The following is a 22,441-nucleotide window of genomic DNA, read 5'->3' as shown; positions in this document are numbered from 1 at the left end:
CTGAATTACTGTTTTATCTTGGGGTGTTGGGCAGGACAACACACCTTGCAGTCACTCATCAGGCACTGTTGATGAGGTTACCAAGAGTTAAGAAAATGCAGACCTTGTTAAGATAGCACTGAGACCTACTGAGAAGCAAAATAAGGGCTGCAGGCTAGGCCCAATTTGGGCATCGACTACTGTTTAGTTTGGCCAGAGCACGATCTGGTGCAAAATAACATTTGTGGTTTTACAGAAGCTGGAGCTAGTGCTTCATGGTTTTATTGCCTTCTCTCCCCATAACTTTGGCTCTCCTTTCTAGGTCTAGCTGCCACTTCATGCAAACAATTCAAGCGAGCTTCTGAAGGCCATACCCCTGGCTCCTCAGGCAGGACCTGCTTACCCTCCTTTGCTTTCCATCATAACACGAAGCACAGCTTGTGCTTACCTCAGAGCACAGGAGGATGGGGAGAACATCATTCACCTTGTTTCTGGCAGAATCATACACAAAGTAGCTTTGTGATATGAACAGTTTATCTGCATGTATGAACAACAGCCATATTAGCTTATTATTCTGCACATATTCAGTATTACAAGCCTTCCCCACTATTAAAAACAAAAAAAACAACAAAACCACTAAGGGATCTTTTAAAAAGTGCTGCTAAAATACAGAAACCTTAACTTCTTCGATTTGTCAACCCTCCCCCCTTCCAAAACCCTAACATTCTGAAGTAATTTGAATCCAAAAACTCCAGCTCTGCAAGGCGCCCCTGTGGTGAGACTTGTAACAAAGTTACAAAAAGACCAAACTTGCAGTTACAGTCTTACCAGCTCTCCCAGTGCTTCCATTCAAGCACCAGAGACTCCTTAAGATGACACAGTCACCTCCTAAAGGTGTTTTGGTAAACCTCCCAAGCTCCATACTCCACTCTCCTTCACAGGATCCGTGAAATTAATTGCTTTTCTTTACATTTACTAAAACCCCTCCTTCAGTGCTACAATAAAAATAGCAAATGCTGCCTGCTGCTGTCTACTCTTGCCCTCTGCTCCTTTTGTTTTAGGGGTATTGTCTCAAATTATAGTAGAACAAATGGTCCTAGAAGGATGATCTGAAGTTGATTGTCCCCACATTCTACCAAATAAGAGTGTAGGGTAGAGAGAGGTGTTTTACCTGCATTTTAACATCAAACTTCAGCCCACCTACACAGATCCTGTTTTATGCCTTCATTACAGATAGCAGCAACTATTTGTCTCCAATTATAGCAGTAACACAGAGAAGTGCAAGATATTGCTGAGGGGAAAGGTTTTTTATTCAGAGATCATCTCTCTAAGCAGTAGCGTAACATATTCTGGGATGCAGGCAGCTATTTTCCCTGGAAGTCTTCCCAATCTGTTTTACAACACACAAAGCACATTCTTGCTTAAACTTGCCCAGAACACAGCCTACTGCTTCCCAGAATATCAGACCAAAGACCACATAGTCTGCAACTGGTACACTGAACCTTACTGCTTTTGCTTCCCCCTCTGCCTTTCTTTGAGTAAGATGTACTGACACACACATTTGTTTTTTAAATCTGGTCTTTAACAATTGATTATTAAAAGTCACACTGAAGAAGTGGTTCACATTCAGAATTTTTCATCTAAATTATATATTGACCGAGATTTTATAATTGAGGGAGGTAAATGAAAAACTTCCTAACGTTTCAGAACATTCAGCTTACCTGGCTCATGCTCATGAGAGAAAGTTTCAGCTAGATTAAGATCACAAAATAATTTCAAAACTGCCATTTGCAAATACAAACATGCAGCTCCAGGGCACACAGCATACCTGGTATCCTGTTCAAGTTTCTCCATAGGAGTAAGTGTACATTCTTTCACAGATCAGATGACTGAAATCTGTGACTGAAACAATAAGCCTAACATAAACACATTAGAAGAGTAAGTTTTCAGAAGCTACCTTTACTCTTCCACAGTTTTTCCCAACAGTTTTTAGAGACTGTTGATTTACTGTAACGCTGTTCAGCACCAACACCTAGAGCCATTAAAGTTACTTCAGCTGAAGAGTCTTTGAAAGCCCTCTTCTAGGATCTCAGTTAAGTATGACAAGATGGAATACATTTTCCAACATCTCAATAACAAAAATATATAAGTAATTTGCCAAAACAATTTACAACTGGCAAAACGATCATGCACACTGATACAGGCATTACGCAGCATGCATTTTCACACCAGTAAAACAGAGCTTTGAGGAAAAACAATTTTAAATCTGTGATTACTCAAGTATATGTCTACTGTCACAATGCTAACAGAGATAGAGAGCCATCATTGTACACATGACATAAAACAAACACTTGTCATCTTTCAAATATTTTATTTTAGTACTTTTAAATATGTTTTAATACAACAAAGATATAAAACAATATATTAATTCAATCTGAGTTTCAAATCAAAACAATATTTACTTATTTACAGTTAACTTCCCTGGCATACCTTCTAGCCACTAGGGTAATACTATTTTCTCTGTCAAAACAAAATGGAAGTAACCATTTAGTGTGAAAAGCCATCTTTCTACACCCCTATTATCTTAAGTACCACATACAATGCAGATAGCGGTTCCTTATATTTGACAAATTTCTTCTATTTGCAAAACTGAATTGAAAGAGCAAAATTAAATTAGACTTATTCTAACTACGCAGTCACTGGGCTAATAGGTCAGGTTATTGTGCTCCACATTTATCATCTTAAGTTCTTACATTATTACAAATGGGCTTTAAAAATGTGCATGTCACTGAATTACATATGTGATACTCACTTCAAATTTCCTAAGAGACAAATACTAAGTACGCAGGATACTGCTATATGGGAAGTTCAGTGTTCACAATACTACAGTGTTTGAGGGGTTGTGAGGGTCTTTTTGATGGTTTTCTTCGCATAATGAACAAGACAGCAGTAGGTTCACTCCAAAGCACTTCCCCCCTCCCCCCCCCCCAAAACCTGTTTCAATTAGAATAGTGACAATACCAAAGATACATGAGAAACAGTAATCGATATAATCATCGGTGGTCTATCAATTAACCCTTGACTGATAAAAGTCTCAATGCACAAAACAACTCAGAAGGTAAAATGATTCACTGCTATGACTTCTGCAAAATATATTTCCACCTTGACAAGACTATGCCTTCTGTAGTTCTAGGTCAAGTTTCTACAAAAGTATACTAATTGTTTTTAAAAAAGCCCAGAAGAGTCAATATTATCTGTAATTACTGCAAATTCTTCAATAGAAATTACAAGGATAGGATGAAAACCTATCAGTCATTATAGGTTAATTTTGTTATTCTCCCGGTCCACAAAACCTACTTTCCCTCCCCACCCCCCAGATATCTGCTACTTCTTCAAATGTGTATTTATTGATTAGTACTCAGTTCCACAATAGTTTTGGTGCTTGAAAACCTAGTGGACTTTTGTCCACTAGCTGAAGAGTAGCAAACAAGTATAGCACTAAAAAGCACTGCTTAAAACCCAAGGAGATATCAACTGCTGCAAAGACTTGCACTGACATTCAAGTTCAACCTTCCCTCCTTCAACACTCTTTTTGGCACTTGAGACACAGCCATACAGAAAAGATTACAGGAACCTGTGCTTTTATCCTCACTGAAGGGTTTCAATACTTCTAAATAACCTTATTTAACAAACTTGCATTAGAAAAATAACATTTAATCTAATCATTTAACCGACTCTTGCTTCTTCAAGCAGCTATCAAGATTTTGATGCCTCCCCTCCCTTTTTTTTCCCCAGTTTTATTTTCTCAGAACTCAGTTAGGTAGTAATTTCTTTGAAATTCTACTGGAATGTTTTCCCCTATAGTAGATTGGAGGGGGGAAGACCCAAAAGAAGTTACATTACCTATTCCCATTACTGAAGAGTATATCAAATACAGCATGCACTTGCCCTTATCCAAGGAAATGCTTAAACTCAATAGTGGTAACCCTTACTGAAGTCAAGAGTATGTAGTGATTGCTTGAAGTTAAGCATATAATTTGCTTCATCACAAGCACTATACTTGCAGGATCCAATTCCTGCTAGTCCTGGACATTTAAATACTTCCAGCCTATCTACATTTATGTAACAATACTTTGTGTTATCTTGTTTGCCAGAGGAATGAAGTTAATTAGCATATATGGAAGCTTTCTATATCATTATTCAAGAACAGTTGGAGGAACCTTGCTTCAAGATCCTTCCATAAGCTTTTGTCAGTGTAATCACAACTTGCTAAAAACCCACATCTATTAAAATCTAATTTCTGTATGCAGGTGTAATATCATAAAACCACTAGTTTAAGAGATCATTTAGAAAGGAAAAACTAAAGGCAAAAAGTTTAGGAAAGCTTTATAATAAGATGTATCATAAGATACAACATAAAAAGAAAGAGAAGGGGGGAGTGCCTATGTGTCTACCACTTGCAGGTATGTGCATACAAATCCCGAAACTGGTAATAATAAGGAAAAGCTTAAGACTATTGTCAAGTCTCAAACACTGCCAGATTTGCTAGGTTAACAAAAAGAAAGTGATCCTCCCCTTCCTTTTTATATCCAGAGTTATTCAGTTAAGACTTTTCTATTTGATTAGATTGTGCACTTTGTAGTACTAATGTTGTTTGATGCTTGTACTTGCTGACAAAATGCAGTAATTCATCAATTACTCTAAATTCAGATTATGAGTGCGCTCCCACAGGCCACAGAAAATGACTTTACACAAAATACATGCAGCAAATCAAAGGACAGCAAAAAGATTGGTGCATGAACAAAAGGGAGAAAGCGAGCCCTGAACATACTTAGCATTAAATCCAAGGCCAAATGATGCTCTGCTGCCTTTACTTAAAAGCAATAGAGAAGCAGCAATGTTTTTTAAACACTGACTCCTGAAAAAGGAGGTACAGAACTTTAAGCCTGTCAGTTACTTGCAACTGGTTTCCACTTAATTAACAAAAAGCTTACATTACCAACTTTACAGACTGACCTGTGCTCTTCTGCATGTCAGATCAGATTTTCCCATCCTGTATCAATTAATTCCAAGCCTTGCTCTTGCATGATTATAGACAGACAAATGAACTTCCAAAACTGAAGACAGCAATTATCCTGACAATCTTTTAACCCACTTCTTCAACGCTCACAAAACCAGTATCTCATTACTTACCTTGGACTTGGATGTTTAACATTAAGACAATCAGAACAAAAGAATAAGCTCCCTTTAAAAAGAACTGATAGGCAATACTGATTTAAAACATGGATTTACTTAACAGAATTTGAAAAATTAAATTAGAACAAAGAGAGAAGTTTTATGCTTTAACTCTATGAACTTCATTAAAAAAACAGTATTGAAATGATAGCTTTACTTTATGTAAACATTGTTACACTGGGCTGTACTTGAAAATTCTCCTGCATGTCCAAGTTGGAAAGTAATTTTTCAGTTTAAACATGGCTATGCCAGTTAGCACTGCCATGGCTCTTTTCAGAATCAACAACTTTGCAAGTTTAAGTGCATACCTCACCACATGTTGTAATTCAGAATAGAATCCTGCACTTCCTGAGAATAGATGTTTCCTAGAGTTAAAAAAAAAAAAAACAACAAAACTGTATTCATAACTGTGTGTGCATTGAAAAGGCAAATATAAATTAACAAATAGAGCTCTTCTATAAAGTCTCAAGAGGAATGTTTAGATTGCCTTTCTGAAATCAGAAAGGTAAGAACAGCAAATGAAAAGTCTTCAAATCTTTCAGAACATTTTCTCATTTTTTTCTTAAGTGTAAGCATACTCCCCCAGTTTGGATGGCAACAGCCAACAGTCTATGTCAGACTGAATAATATAGTATTAAACCTGAAATTTGGCTAAAAAATTGGAATGTTAGAAACAGAAGAGTCTGCAGAGTAGTACAACGTATGTGTGCTCAATACAGAGATACTCTAAGATGTACAACTGCTCTGTGGAAAAGGAGCTAAATTAGGTTAAAAAAGTAACATAAGACCAAATTAAAAAGTCTGCACCATTTTTATAATTTGCACCATTTACCTGGAAATTTTCATTTAGCATAAATCTGATTCCAAGTCTTTACAGACAACATTAGTATTGTCCCCTTACAAATGACTAAATAAGAGATCTCAAACTCTGTGAACTTTGCTTATGCATTATAGACTCAGAGACTGGGTTTGGGAGGTATGTCATTGTGTTTGAGATTTTGTGTTTCTGTGTTGGGTTTGTTTTCTTTTAACAACCAAAACTCAATTGCTTATGGTACTTTTAGCTTTCAATGCAGTACATGAGCAACTTAAGAACTAGTCTCTTTCCATACTTGTTAGAAGAACATATACTCTGTGTGTTTATATAAATAAGCAAATATACTGTGTATACATCTCCAGAGATATTTACCATATTGTTGACACCAGAGTGCTAAAACATACACCAATATGAGCACTATTTCCAATACTCACTATTATTACTTTTCTTGAAAGAGATACTACATGCATTTTCCCCATCCATTTATGGGACAGTAAGATACATGAATATAGCTTTTCTGTTTTTCCAATGTTAAAGAGCTGCTCCTAAAAGACATGCACAGGTTTGGGTATAAAGCAATTAAAACCACATAAAAGTTATTTTGTGGCTTTAAACTCACTAATGCTAAATTAACTTTACTTTCAGTAGATGTAGCATTTACTTCAACTCATTTATTTAAACACAAAAGGGAAAACTTCCAAGTGCTAGAATAACCATAGAGACACATTGATAGACTAGACTAAATAAGCTCTCATTAAAATAAAACATCATCACTGCAGAGTCACAAGGCAGACTTTCATTTTGGCAACCAGTATGCAGACCATTTATACTGTTGATTATACTTTAAGACTTGTTATTTAACAGTTAAGAGACCCTTTTAGCAAGGAACAATACTGTTTTCTTCATTATGACACAGTACTCCTCAATCTTTAAGTATAAACTGTTTTGAAAATTACATTTATGATTCTTAAAAGAAAGTCTTCATAAAGTTCTAATTTTTTAGTAAGTAAACGTAAAGGCTGGCATGTCAAGTAACAGAGATTATTTTGAGCAGTAAATAAAAAACCTATTATATTCAGTACAAGCACATATTTGAGGTTAAAGTTACATAAACATTCACAAAGAACCTCACTAAGGGTAACAGTATTCTGGTTTATATTCATGGTTCACTGATAGCCTTTACCAGTCCCCATTGTTTTCTATTTTAGCAACAAGAAAACAAAACACAGCCCTGTGAAGTGTGGGAACACCATTTTATGGCTAAGAATCAAAGACAAAGGGGAGGAGATCACAGAGTGAAAATTACTATTTTACATTCCCCCCCATCCCCCCCCAGCCTTGCAGGATCTTAGTCATAACGCGTCATAAAAATCTGAACTGACCTACACACTCTTCAGCCAATCAATCTTTTCAGTATAGTAGGTTTTGAAAAAGGCCAGCAATACTCATTGGGAACAGTACCATTAACATTGCATTCAAAAAAAGAAAACATAGGAAACCAGATCCTTGCTCTCCTGCTCTGTTGATATGCTCTAGTATTAGCCAGTGTATGGTAATACAAAAAGAGTCTTGTAGTGATGTAAAAGGCAATGAAGACATCTATAGAGTAATGTTCATGCGCAGCCAAAATAAAGAAGATTCCAAAGAGATTCAGGACCCAGGACAAGGTGTGCAAGAAGTTCCAGCTCCTTGGCGTATCTAGAAGAAAACAGAAAATAACTAACCTTGAATGTCTCAAAAAATCTGGGTCATTATGAAATCCAGGCCTAGATATTTCAAGGTTTTCTACAGAGTTTTTAATCCAAAAATGTGATGAACTTACTGTCTCCATGTGGAGATATTGTTTAAATCTACAGGCCCAATAAAGCCAACAAAAACAATGACACAATCATAAATGTCTTATCACTTTATAACTTCATTTATAAATACAGCTATTAAGCATTTATGGATGAACAGAGTATCCTAAAATGGTTTAGAACTACACAAAGCAGAATTCTTTGTTCAACCAACTTCTTTTAATGAAAATCATGCGATTTCTCTATGTACTAACGGGAAAAACATAAAACACATAACCCTGTTCAAAACATATCAAATCATACTTTGTATTTACAGAAGAGCACTACTGTTTCATATCTTCTCATTCATTATGAGGTTTGGTAATTTGGCTTTATGGATTATTCTAAATGTACAGCCAGGTATTCTGCCTAACAGGGATCAGTGTCGGATACGTAGGGAAGTGTACAGGAACAGACAACCTTAAGTATCTTCCCTAGTACTGTCTCATTAGCAAGCTAGAAAGCCTTTTAAATTTTCTTGGCTCAGATGTTCTTTCAAATGTGCCCTGTTCATCTCTCCATTAATCCAGGTGCTGTTCCGTTCCTGCCTGCAAGTGAACTGTCTCAACCCTGAGAAAGGGTGCAGCTATTTAATTTTTGTTTCCTTAAATGTTACACACTTAACTTTTTGAGGTGGTCAAGCATCAGATATTCTTAATACTTAAGGACACAGAAGTATTTGTACTCTTGCACCCTTGATTGACAGGAAGCAGCCCATATTCTTAACACTTAAGGACATTTAAGTATTGATGCTCTGTACTTACATTCTGTAACAAAGAAGTTGAGCATTGTCAGGACAACAGTATGGCCACTGAACATATAATCTCCACATGTATGTACTCCAGTCAGAGTCATGCCAAAGCCACTCCATATTGCAAATGCCCGCTGAAGTTTTGCCCAAACATTGCCATACAGCTGAAAGACAGCAATATTAACATTTACTATGTTCTAACCCCACTTTCTGAGCAGTTGTCTTGAAAGTTAGCTTTATAACACTACGCCTATTTAATACATTTATCATGTATTTATTATGGGTCTTTCATTAAATTACAGGTTATCAACCTCCCAATATGTCCTTGTCAAATTTCCGATATATTCAGCTCAACCCTCTTCTAACTAGAGGTTCAGATAAAACCACAAAATCCCATGTTCTATAGAATACCCCTTATTAGGAGGGATGAAATAATAAAAGGAGTTTGAGGGGTTTTTTTTTCAGCATCCAACAAGACATAGATGCAGTTACTCCACTTTCAGCCTTTCTTCATGAAGTCAGTATCTTAAATACATGCTTCTCCAATGCACTCTCTCCAGTTTACACTGTAAAATATTCTCAACACCCCTCCCCAAGTAACTATCTCCTCTCCAAAATGGCAAGTGCTTCTAAGACTCCTAAGGACAATGGCAATTAATGAAAGGGCATTCCGTAATGGGTGGAATAGGAGAGAACATCACTGTTCTTACAAACACACATACAACATTATGGTCACACCAATATTAATTTATTTATATACTTATATGTATATATATTTATATGTATATAAATTTACTTATATATGTATATAAAATAAATTATTTAAAGCATTTTAAGTTTTTACCTTTCCAGTACACTGCAAGTGCTGGCCTGGCACAGAGAGTGAGGTAACAAACATTGTAATGCAGCGTAATAAGAATACTGTCCCCATGAGGCTGCACAGCCTTCGCAGAAGTATAGATCTGGGGAAAGTACATAGGAACTGATTGCGACAATCCTAATATACTGTATTTTTAAATCAGGAAGGCTATGATGAAAGCATTTCCCCACATCCCAAATTAATCCCATACAGTCCCGTCATCATCACCGCAAGTTTCACAGTAATTTTGTTGTTTAATTTTGTTTTAAAGTAGTACTGTAATGGTTTCACATGACAGGGAAAGATACTGTAGCAAGCTTATTGTTATCAAAAGGTACAGCTCCACTCCTCTGCAGCTACACTTGTTCCAGCTTTGGCACTCACACCTTCCCCTGGCAAGCTGATCAAAATTTAACTAAAAATATGCACACACACAAAAGGGTTTTCTACCCTTTTGTCACAGCAAGCTGCTAGGCTGGCTCAGTCATCCTGTGGAATTTCATTCCCATAGGATTTTCTTATGTACAAAATTGTTAAGAGTATGAGGGTATACACTGGCAGCTTTCTGAAATACCTATGTTCTGAAGAAAACTACATATACATTTGGTAGAAAAGTAAATTCAGATTATTCCTGTGTAAGATTCACAAGTGACTATTCTTGATTAACTCCTCCCTAACCCATTTTTTAACCAGGACACATTAGAAACTTATAATATCCCTACTGATTGGAAAATCTTAATCATCGTAACCTTTTGTTACAGTCCTGTCTCTGAATCAAAGTACCAGTTAATTTGAATTTTATATACTGTACCTGTGTTTATGAAGCAGAAGAACCAACAGCCAAATGTAGCAAAGAATTACACCACATACTTCAGTCATAGCAAAAGCCCATGGTATTCTAGGGACGCTAACAAAAAAAGATGAAGCAAGCAAGTTAATTTAAAATACAAAGGCTTAATTTTTATTTCTAGTCTCAGTATTGAGAATAAATGCATATAAAGTTCAAACTACAAAACTAACTCACATTTATCTGACAAGAGTTTAATCTACAGCCAAAAGTTATTTTGTTAAACAGAATTAAATAGAATTTTACTTAATTTTTAATTATCTCCTTTCTAATAATTATTTTCAGCAGACATTTACAAATAATTCACTAGTCAAACAAAAACACCAGTATGCTCTCTTAATTTACATGTGTGATTTACTCACAGGATGTGTTCCTCTACCATTGTTTCCCAACAGGCTTTTTCATTTTGACACAAACTTGCATCATGTCAATTATGCTGCCTATGCTTGCAAGAATGCCATGTCAACACAATTGATGAAATGCTGCAAAATCTGAAATCCTAAATCCTTGTGACAAAGCCAAACAACACACAAAAGCATTAGGAAAAATAGAGTTTCCAAAGTTAGATCTCAGTGATAATCACTATATGCAAGCCTTTTGGCCTTGCTTGTCAAGAAACTTAGGACTTTTGTGCACACACGTGGCACCAGTAGCAATTTTCACTCCGCAAATTCACCAAAATACAGATCAACAGATTTCAAGAGAGGCTGCTCCTCCTAGCTTTGTGTTTTCATTGATACAAAGGGGCAGCAAAGCACTGCTCAAATGCTAGCTTTATAGTAATCTCCTCATATTGTTTTGCAAGCTGCTGTTTTCTGACCTCTCCATCCTCCTACCCACTGAATACCATGGCAGTGCCCTGTGAACAAAATCCAGTAATGCCATAGCTCATGTTCTCTCTCCACTTCCTGAATTATATCTACATTTACTGGGGATTCTGCACACTTATTTGAAAGATTAGACTTCTACTGGCACCATGAAACCATTAATGAAAAAGGAAATTACTGGCAGTAATAAGATCACAAAGACTGAACTCTTAACCAGTTTGTCTTGTCTTTTAAAGCTCTCTAGGCAGTAAGTCCTCTATGGTGCAAGTATATTTCCTCAATGGGAGCATTTATCCCCTATTAAATCTGTAGTCAATGACTAAATTTCACCTTTGCTACTGTGTCTTTCTTGCCTGAAGTGAAATATTTTCTTTTAAAAGGAGTTGTTACTGTGTCAGTCACAACACTTTTAGTACACAGATACTCTACAGTTAAAAAAAGATGCTTGTCTACTCAGTCTACTCCAGAGTCTTCCTAAACCATTTTTAACAAATTGACAGCAGCGAGACAGCAAAAATATACTATCTATGCTATTCCCTTTCAATTCCTTGCTCACTAGCAGACCAAAATATTCCTCCATTGAAAGTTTTTCTTTATCAAGACAAGTTAGGCTTCATAGCAGCACTCAGATTTCAGAAAAAGCATATGGCTGCTTATCTATGCCAGCTGACCATCACCCTTTCTACTAGAATGAGAGGTTAAACAAATTAATGCCTATATTGTGTTCAGCTAAAGATGTAGAATTAAATATATATAAGTCAGATCAACAGGTCAAATTGTTTTCCCTTAAGGAAGACTAAATCTCTGTATCTAATTGATGCACATTTCAATCTTAGTAGAATAGTTTAGTATAGTTCAATTACTATTTCTCAGAGGCATCTTCAAGAACACATGAAATTTTAAGAATGAAGAAAAGACAGCTTATATTTTAACTATCAATTTACTATTTTGTTTTAAAGGAAAATTTCTTACCTATCTAGAAATATGTCTGGTAGAGGTGGATACGTTTGCATGTCAGGTACTCGCTCATGTACTATAACCATAACAAATGATGTAAAGCCAAACACTATGAAGACATACACACAACTTAGAATTGTCTTCCAATATTCTGGGTCCAGTCTTCTCGTAGAGTGCTTGTTTTTCCCATTTGCATATTGATACTGATCACCATTTGAGTCAGTAATTGGTCCATCATAGTCCCGAGGTACTTCACCATTACAAAACCAATCTGTGCCCTGTAGAGACCCAACACTTGGGCCTGTGCCAACATGACTATCACTGTTGTAACCCAGCTCTTCTAGGACATCAATATGTTGCTTCTGTAGTTTGCGTATGGACAACATTAGCCTTTTGATATCTCCCAGGACTTTGATTTCCAAAGGAGGGGATCGTAAATCATACTCAGTAAGTGTCAGCAATGTAATTCCATCTAGCCTGTGTCTATTGCACAAAACATCCACATATTCACAGAAGCCTTCTTCCTTCAGCCACTTGGCCACGTTCTTGGTAGTCCAACGTTGAATGCAAAGCTGGCTACTGCCTGCCATCATCCTTTTCTATACGCCAATAAAATTGACCTGTTACATATTGGAGAAAAAGACAAGACCTGAATGTTTAACAAAGATTAACAAAATGTCTATGCATTTTGTGCAATTTTAGACGGTTAATTAGCAAAAGGTTTTTTATAGAAGAGCAAGCTGAAAAACAGACATATAATTAATTAGGTATGTAATATAAAAATGCTTGTAAAACATTTTTTATTCACACATAGCTACATTAAGATTACCTCACTTGTTCCTAAATAGAAATTTAAAGCCACCAAAAAGCTTAATTCATTAAGCTTTTTTTTAAATTATTTTTTTTAAATAAATTGAGTTTATTAATTGCACCAGGAGATGGAAAACAAAGTTTTCTCTTTTTAAATACCAGCTTAATCATTAGTCTCTTCCAATGTTTGCAGTTCATAAACCAAGCAAGAAAGTATAGCCAGCAACCACATAAAACTAAAGTAAAGCTAAAATAATACATTAAAAGTCCAATACATTCCACTATTTTAAAATACATACCAAAGCTTTGTTGGTATGACATTTCCCCCGAACGCCCTCCCCAGTAAACCTATGACTAGACACCTACAATAATATGGACCTGAGGCATCTTAGCTGTATGTTGATGGTGCAGTCATCACATTTATATCTTCGTTCTATCTCAGTAATTTAGATGCTTATTATATTGCAAATACTTTAAAATATTCAGCTTCCCAAATAACATTAGTTTAATTCCAAAGTATCTTCAAAAGTAATGGGGCAATAGATAACTATCGTGGTTTAAACCCAAACAGCATGGCTTGTTCACTCACTCTCTCCCTTGCTCCTTCAACTCCCGGAGAGCTGGGGAGAAGAATCCAAAGAATGTAGCTCCCACGGGTTGAGATAAGAACAGTTGAATAACTAAGGTATAACACAAATCGCTACTACTACTACTAATAATAATAATGATAAAGCAAATAACAAGTGAAGAGAATACGACACCTCACCAGCCGCCGACCCATAACTCACCCCACCCTGCCCGACCTAGCACCGAGCGATACCTCCTCCAACCCCCCCGGAGCACTAGCCCTTCTGGGTAACCTTCGGTTACATCCTGGGCATGATGTGCTGTGGTATGGAATACCTCTTTGGTTAGCCTGGGTCAGGTGTCCTGCCTCTGCTTCCTCCCAGCCTCCCCTCCTCCCTGGCAGAGCATGAGGCTCAGAAAGTCCTTGGACAAACCAAACATTTGAGCAGTAACTCAAAACATATTTGCTATCAGCAACCGTTCCAAACCCAAAACTCAAAACACAGCACTGCACCAGCTACCAAGGAGAAAAAAATTACTGCTACTGCTGAACACAGGACAATTAACACATAAATCCCAGAAAATACGTTTTGTCTTCATACAGATTTCTCAATAACTGCTTTCTTGACTCTAGAACACTATTTGATGAAGGCAAGACGTTTCAGGAACATTTTCGTCACTTCGATGTGTCAAGTCACCAGAACAATTTAGAACAACCATCAGAAAAAATATAACCACAGAACATTATGTGGAACACACAGAATAACTTGAAAAGGCTACTGGTGATGTCAAAGTAATAAAAAGCTTATCCAATATTTAAGACCTACAGCAGTACAGAATGGATTTGTGCATAATTTATATTTGGTGGTTTATGTACCATCCAAGAAACAGCTACCGTTTCACAAGTCTTCTTTTGTACTCAAAAAAAGTCCAATTAACTAGCATGCTTCAATCATGCTAACCAGATCTCAGAAAATACAAGACAGTACAATACACTACTGCCACATACATCACTCAAGGTTTTCAGATGGAAAAGAAGGAAACGATCTATTTAATCTATTATTTAGCTTCTGTATACAGTGAACATGTACTCAAACCCATCATGAATATTCAACACAGGTGTATATCTTTTCCAGCTCTTCCAAAACCAGGAGCTCTTTCCTCTCACTTCTCTCTTTAAAGAGATACTGTACTTCTTACTCTTAGAAATAGCTCTTCTCCTAATTATTGGATGCAACTTTTTCTTCCAGCTTATAACAGGACCACATCCTATTTTACTCTCTATTAGAGAAGATTAAATTTGTCCAATGATATTTCCCAGCAGTGCAAAAGAAATAGTTCAGAAAAAAAAATAAGTGCACAGACCAAAGTTGCTCTTAAAAAAAGATTTATGGGAGTGATACTTCTGAAGATACTCTATCTTGAGTTGACTGTATATGAACGACATGTACTTAATGCATAGTTTTAATTTGTCAAAACTCCATATATGGTTATTATATCTATAAGCTTTCGTACCTTGATTAAAACAGTTGCCAAAACATCCACAAAACACTACTAGAATCTCTGCATTTACTGCACTTTTCCTTCTCCATATGAAATGGTATTTTTTAATTTTTATGTTATTTTGCTATTTTTGAAAGTCTTGCTTAAGACAACTGCAACAACCACTTTGCTCACAGAGCTATTAACAAAAGAAATTATGAAATTTAATTTGTAATTAGTGATCAGTTAATTGACCTTTTTTGGTACTACATATTTTTACTTTACTTCAGTGTTGTGGTTTAACCCCAGCTGGAAACTAAGCACCACACTGCTACCTGCACACTCCTCCATCCTGTCCCAGTGGGCTGGGGATGACAGTCTCAACCCAAACTCATGGATTGAGCTAAGAACAGTTTAATAATTGAAATAAAGTAAAACAGAATAACAATAACAACAACAACAAGGGAGATAATGAAAGGAGAGGTGAATAAAATCCAAGAAAGGCAAGGGATGCACAATACAGTCACTCTCTACCTGCTGGCCAATATCCAGCCCGTCCCCAAACAGCAACTGGTGGCTCCTGGTGAGCTCTCCCCAGTTCATAAATGGAGAATGATATTCTATGGTACGGAATATCCCTTAAGCTAATTTGGGTCAGCTGTCCTGGCTGTGCTCCATCCCAGCTTCTTGTGTACCTCCTCACTGGTAGAGCATGGGAAACCAAAACATCCTTGATTAGGGTCAGCACTACTTCGCAACAACTAATCAGTGTGTTATCACCATTATTCTCAGACTAAATCCAAAACATCCAGTAAAACAAGCAAACAAAACTTGAGTTGTTCATCTGGATTTAAGGCTTTCCTTACTCAGAAATACAGATGGAATACTGAAAAAAGTTAATCATGGTGTATTTTATAACACTATAATAATCAGAAGTTTTCTATAAAAACAGTTAATATAGACTCACCAAAAATACTCAGCTTATGATCTGCCTTCTAACTGAAGCAAAGGGCAAAGGTAGGAAACTCTCCCTAACCTAGAAGAATTCTGTCCGTTTATCACAAGTCAGGTAGCCTAACACCAACTTAGTGTTTCTTCATCTGGCACTGCGGGAATAAAAATCAACCCTTACCAATCATGCAACAGAAGTAACCTTACAACACTGAATGAGCATACTCATTAAAGATCACTACTGAATGGGCTGGACCTGAGAGAGTCTCCATCAACCTTAAGATGCACCTGAATGGACCTTCTCCTGTTTTCTAATGCTCTCAAAGACGTTTAATCAACTAGAAAAGACAAATAAATGAAAAGAAGAAACAAGCACTTACAAAAAAACATGTATGACTGCTCACAGCAGGTAGCTAATTTTGTCTCAACAGTAACATAATAGATTAGTTTTGATGACACAGGAATTTCTTTTAACTCAGAAACTGCCTTCTCCTTCAAACTACTCATTTAGTGCCACTTTTGTAGTTTAAAATGTAAAAAGCACTTATCCTCACATTCTTCGCACCTGGAATATAATACAGATCTCTGTGCCAACTGCTCCTATTAGATTTTAAACTTAAGAATGCTATGTAGTATCTCCAACACCACCAGCCTGCAAGGCAAGACTGATGAACACAGCAAATGAGACCAAGCCACCTATTTGTCTTTTGAAAGAAAACAGCACTGGTAACTACTTGGCCTTCTACATTACTGGCTTTATCAGTGAAACCAGATAATGGATAACATTACTAAATGATGAATAACGTGCATGAGTAACACAGAGCAAGCAAAAACTTAAGCATCAGAAGGCAAAATACACTTTTTTTGCCTGACATCAGCAACATCTGTAGTTAGCTAGTTGATTACTGTGACATTATACTTAGTCAGCTCATCAGCAGTACGTATCATGTGTCCTGTTTCCCCTTTTTCCTTCCCCAGCCTTTTAATTAACACCACGAACACAACTGAATATGAACTTAAAGCATATGTGTGTAAGTATTTCTTAAAAAAAAAAAAGAAAGATTACTGTATAAGCCATAAACATTTCTACCATTTGATTAGGGCATTTTAAGAAGAGATGCTTCTGAGAGGCTGAGTATACCCTAGTTGACCACAATATTTTTCTTGGATTTGTATTTAAATATGGAAAATTAATCTCTCTCAAAATGACTGTATGTAATCCTATAATGTTTTCCCCTACTGAATTACTGCCAGTCAACCATTAAGTACTAACTTTCCTAGCATAGACCTTGAGTCAGTATACTGAGGTAAAAATGTGGAAAAAGTTGTTACCACTACTCTACCCAAGCAGAAGTAGCAATTATATCACACTAGCATTAGACTGCAATCTTATTACAGAAACAAAACTTGATTACACCAGAACCATAGCTGAAGGGTTAAATAAGATCCTAGTTAACTCCCCAGCAGTTAGCGGAATGCTGACTGTATTTGTTTATTCCAGACACGTGTACAAAACTACCAGCACCATCACTGCTTCAGCACCTGCCCTCATGGGCCTGGGAAAACCTGTGGCTCTCTTTGCTGATGTGGATCTTGACTTCCCCTCCACCCTCCAGCTAGGCTCAAGTCTCACTATCCTTGGGAGGAATTTTAGGAAGAACATTGGAAAAACTATTAGACATCAAGTGATTTAACCTACATTTCTTTGCAAAAGGTTTCAAGCTGAAGTTTGAATTCAGGCAACTTCAGCTCAGCCCCTCATTCACTGGGTCTGCTAGGCTAGGAGCACTACATCCCGCACTTCAGGGGAAAAGTATTTCTGTACAAAGCCTGCTGGTTAGCAATGTGGGTAAGACCCAGATTTGAGTTCCCCAGCACAAAAAAGCCATACACAAAAACACATGCTGGGCCAGCCTGCAATAAGGCGGCTATTGTCACATACCAACTTAGTAATGCTGTGCTGGAAAAAGAACATACAGCACTGCCTTCTTATGCATCAAAAGCCTTGGATACTCTGCTGACTTGCAGCAGAAGCTAGTCACTTGCTCTTCCTGAAAACTTTCAATTCTTCAGGACTTATTCAAAGCAAATAGCACCAGAGGTTTCATTGCTATACAGTATACAGTGACTTCATCCTTACCTTCTAAATGTCACCATATATAGTACAGTATCTTGTAAACACAAAAAAAGAACACTTGCAAAAACAATACACGATTTTTCAAGTGCTTTTAATACAATAACTAACATGCTATATGTTAAACCAATCAAATATAGCACAATGCCCACCATGAGACTGAAAAATTGGCCTCTTCCTGAAGCCAGCATACAATGATTTCAAATGCAGAAAGATTTCTGCAAAACTTGCATTCAATTTTAGTGACTTTGCTGTCAAGTTGTTTCAGTAACATTTCCAGTAACTGAGATTATCAGCAGGATTTTATCTGTGCCCAAGTGTCTTACTGCTATTTATGAAGGTAAGATAAGTTATACAGTAACACTCATTTAGTTTATTGTATGTCTTCAGTTTTAAACCACCAAGGAAAACACGCTTTTCAAGAAACATTTACTGAAGTGCTGCATTATGGAAAATATAGAATTGATACTGTAAAAATCAAAGACGAGCTCCATATACTTGGAAGAGTCCTTATGTTGGAACACCTCCATGCAAAACCAACAGCAGCTACTACAGAAAGTCCTCCTGAAAGCTAAAAATATTTGTCTTCAGAACCACTAAGTGCAGTTACATACTGCAGCAAGCTAACTGCTCCCTGACTTCTACACCTCATTAAACCAAATGGGTTGTACTACACTCAAGTGAACACTTAGAGCAGCTCAACTCCTAATCTACTAACCACCTAACAAAACCTTTTTTTATGCTACCACCATAATTCAAGACACACTCAAGTGATTTTTAAACAACTGATCAAGTACTCCAACCACTTCTCTTAGGATGTAATTCACGGTATTTCATTAATATTTGTACAAGACCTTTAACATTTCACATGCTAAATGTCAAGTGTCAAGTATTTGTTCCTCCAACTTCAAGAAATAGTATATCCATTCCCTAACAGAATGCCTGCTGCTCTTTATCCTTATACAATTTAGCAGTGAAACAACTCAGGTCTGCCCCTTTTATTGCTTTCTTTTCTTCCCACACCCTCAACTTAGGATGGAAATAGAAGAGGACATGAACAAACTCTCCATTAACAGTATCTGAAGCGAAACTGTGTTTGTTCTTAAACTCCACAATCATTTAAAACCTGACCTTTCTGGTCTAGTGAAAAATCTATGAGCCTTTGTCATTTAGAGTCATTAAAATAAATTAGAAATACAAAAGTTTTAAAAGTTATGTGGTTATCAAATAAATATTTATAAAGTAGTATGGTTTACGGACCTCAACCAGCTCAACAGGCTGCAAAACTGAGATCTGTACAAAGCAAAGTGAGAGTATAGGGCCTGGAAAGACTGCAACTTTTAGGCTAATCTGTATTTTAATCTTATGCTACAAAAAAAAAGGCTCCAACCAGCCAGCAAAAAGATCACACAAATCAGCAAACAACGTAATTCAAAATTCTTGCTCTTTACAAATATACAGAATGTATCCTTCACATCTAAGTAGCACTTGTGCAACACAAAACTTACGAAACTTCCCAAAGAATTTCCTTCCACTGGCTATAAAAATCACTTCACCCGAATCCTGCGAGTTATTTCCACCTTTTTATTATATCAAAGAAAGCCAAAGGAGAAACAAGACCAGAGGCACTTCCTTACCTCTGATATCCAGCAAGAGGCACCCCCTACCAAACCTGAGGGGCACTTAAATGCCAGGAAATGTCTCGCTGAGCTCTTGCTACTCCAGAACACAGCACAATCAGCTGCTCTGTGGAGGTGGTACAGACACCATGTCCAGCTGCACACGGGAGTTCTTTGGAAATGAAGCATATGTGGCACAAGTGGAATCTTCCATCAAGTCATAGAGTGGTCACCTTACAATGCCGAATGTGCATTGAGTTTTTATAAAACAAATTTTGCTAACTGAAATATCAAATACAAAACCATGAGACCACTTCAGCTACAAACCAATAATACATGAACATTAAAACTGCCTCTCCTTTGCCTCTTCCATTAACTTACAGAGCTAAACAACCCTACCCTTTTGAATTATTATTTTTGTAATAGCAATCATTAAGTGAATCATTAAGACAAAAGGCCATCTAAGGCATTAGCGATGTAGATTTGAGACACTGAGCACATAAGTTCCCACAGAGCTTCAACTTTCCGAGCACGCTCAAGTCTTAAATTCACACAAAGTCTGTCCCACACAGGCACACTCCTCCATTTAATCCCGAACCTCGAAGAGCATGCGTGCAAACAGGGTAACAGCACTTTGCCTTGTAATTATCAAATCCTACAGGCTCAGAAACCTTTTTACTCAGAACTAAATACTCTGCTCTCAGGAAACCCACAAATTTTATACCATTGGCAGAGAAAATCAGATAGCTGAATAACAGTTTCGACCTGGTACAACTGCTTCGTTATCAAACTGTAAGACTGACACAAAGCATCACTCCCAGAGATACGCTGTTTCCTGTGCAGGCTGAAGCAGTATGAGAACCCAAACGATTTCCCTCTTTTCCCAGACCTGCACAGCAACAGCACGCCCCGACCCACCTGGTGTGTGACCCACTCGCGGATCCTGCCTCCTCCTTGACACACACTCTCACTCCCTGTCTCCTAGCGAGGCTTTCTCCTTGTTGACCACGGTTGAATGGAAAATACACAAAGCTTAGAACGACATCGACCCAAAAAGGCACCAGGACTAAATCACTTCATCCGCTCCACGGCAGACGAAGTAACTTAAGCGAGAAACACGCACGGTTTTTAGTGTCTGAGCAAACTGGTTTCCTCAAAAGACAGCTCCAAAAGCGCAGGGCTGTGCGGCCGACAGCCTGTCTGCCGGCCCAGGGTGGTGATCGCACCTCCACGCTGAACAGGATTTTAGCGACAACAAGCAATTGGAGAGCTTTTCCCCCGCTCCTGCGGCAAACGCAGCTGCTCTCCCACAGCACAGCCACTGGACCAGCGCAGCGCAATCCTTTCCCTCCCCAGATCCGCGGAGCCCGCCCGCACCCCGCACACACAGCGGAGGCAGCCCGGAGACCGAGCCGCTCAGCAGCGGGCTTCCCTCCCAAGGCCTGGGGGGTCTCGTTGCTCCGCTGCGGGGAAGCGCACGACCCCCGCGGGGAAGAGAGAAGAGGAGCAGCCCACCCCTCACGGCCCCGCAGCCCACCCCTCACGTCCCCGCAGCTCACCCCTCACGGCCCCGCAGCTCACCCCTCACGGCCCCGCAGCCCACCCCTCACGGCCCCGCAGCCCACCCCTCACGGCCCCGCAGCTCACCCCTCACGGCCCCGCAGCCCACCCCTCACGGCCCCGCAGCTCACCTGCCGCCGCCGCAGCAGCAGCGCTAAGCGGCAGTGCCGCAGCTCCCGGCCCCAGAGCGACGGCGGCGGCGGCCACCGCCACCACCCCATCACCCTGCCGGAAGTGGCGGCCGGCAGCGCCAGCGCCCCCCGGGAGGCGGAAGGGGCGGGGACGTCGCCGGGCAGTTTCCGGAAGGGGCCGCAGCTGTTCCCCAGGGTAAGGTGTTAGTTACGTGTGAGAGTTTGTTCCGGCTGTGTGAGCCAGCCCTAACGTGTGTAGATAGTTTAAAGGGTATAAGAATAACTTGACTCCTAATTCCCACAGAGATTTGCTGAAGGGAGAATTACACAATCATAGAATGGTTTGGGTTGGAAGGGATCTTAAAGCTCATCCAGTTCCACCCCCTGCCATGGGCAGGAAGGAGAGCCTTCCGCTAGACCAGGTTGCTCAGAGCCTCTGTGTCCAACCTGGCCTTGAACACTGACAGGGATGGGACAGCCACAGCTTCTCTAGGTACCCTGTGCCAGCGCCTCACCGCCATCACAGTGAAGAGTTTCTTCCCTACATTGAGTCTAAATCTCCCCTTGTCAGTTTAAAACCATCCCCCCTTGTCCTGTTCCTACAGGCCCTTGTAAAAAGCCCCTCTCTGGATTCCTTGGAGTCCCCTTTAGGTACTGGAAGATTGTTACAAGGTCTTCCCGAAGCCTTCTCCAGGCTGAACAAACCCAGCTCTCTCAGCCTGTCTTGGTAGAGAAGGAAGCAGGGGTATATTACTTTTCTAACTGAAAAAGAACAGAACATGCTTAAACCAGGCTAAAAGTATAAAACTATTCCCGGAAGATACTGTTATTTTTTTCCAGCATGATCTTTCTGCCCATCATTGGGAAGTACATTAGTACAGCCTGGATGTGAGAGATGAGAGGTTTCTAACCGCACTAAATGGGATTTTTCATTGATTTTTTTATGAGATGAATTAACACATAGAGTGATCAGGACATAATTTAAAAACCCAGTAGTGTAGTAATGAAAATATCCCCATTCTTCATCAAAGCCATTTGTCAAGACAAAATAGCAGGGGGAACTTACAGGACCCTCATCCT

At 38.5% G+C, this 22,441-nt stretch overlaps 1 protein-coding gene across 2 annotated transcripts; it reads right to left on the bottom strand.

Moving 5' to 3' along the window:
• Positions 1 to 2,958: 2,958 nt before the first annotated feature.
• Positions 2,959 to 21,472, bottom strand: SAMD8 (sterile alpha motif domain containing 8). Of its 2 annotated transcripts, XM_034065627.1 has the most exons (7): positions 21,362 to 21,472; positions 12,123 to 12,727; positions 10,288 to 10,383; positions 9,462 to 9,579; positions 8,631 to 8,781; positions 7,414 to 7,729; positions 2,959 to 5,579 (listed from the first exon to the last, which is right to left on the bottom strand). In XM_034065627.1, exons 2-6 carry the CDS (start codon positions 12,698 to 12,700, stop codon positions 7,425 to 7,427), a joined length of 1,248 nt encoding a protein of 415 aa, XP_033921518.1. In that variant the 5' UTR covers positions 12,701 to 12,727; positions 21,362 to 21,472; the 3' UTR covers positions 2,959 to 5,579; positions 7,414 to 7,424. The 2 variants fall into 2 exon arrangements, with proteins under 2 accessions (XP_033921518.1, XP_033921517.1); XM_034065626.1 differs by lacking the exon at positions 2,959 to 5,579 and having other exon boundaries at positions 6,168 to 7,729.
• Positions 21,473 to 22,441: the final 969 nt, after the last annotated feature.

This window comes from Melopsittacus undulatus, chromosome 8 (assembly GCF_012275295.1).
Source record: "Melopsittacus undulatus isolate bMelUnd1 chromosome 8, bMelUnd1.mat.Z, whole genome shotgun sequence".
In the NCBI taxonomy this organism is placed as follows: Eukaryota; Metazoa; Chordata; class Aves; order Psittaciformes; family Psittaculidae; genus Melopsittacus; species Melopsittacus undulatus.
Note: the sequence above shows the minus strand (reverse complement) of the source record. Positions and strands in the feature narration are given on the sequence as shown.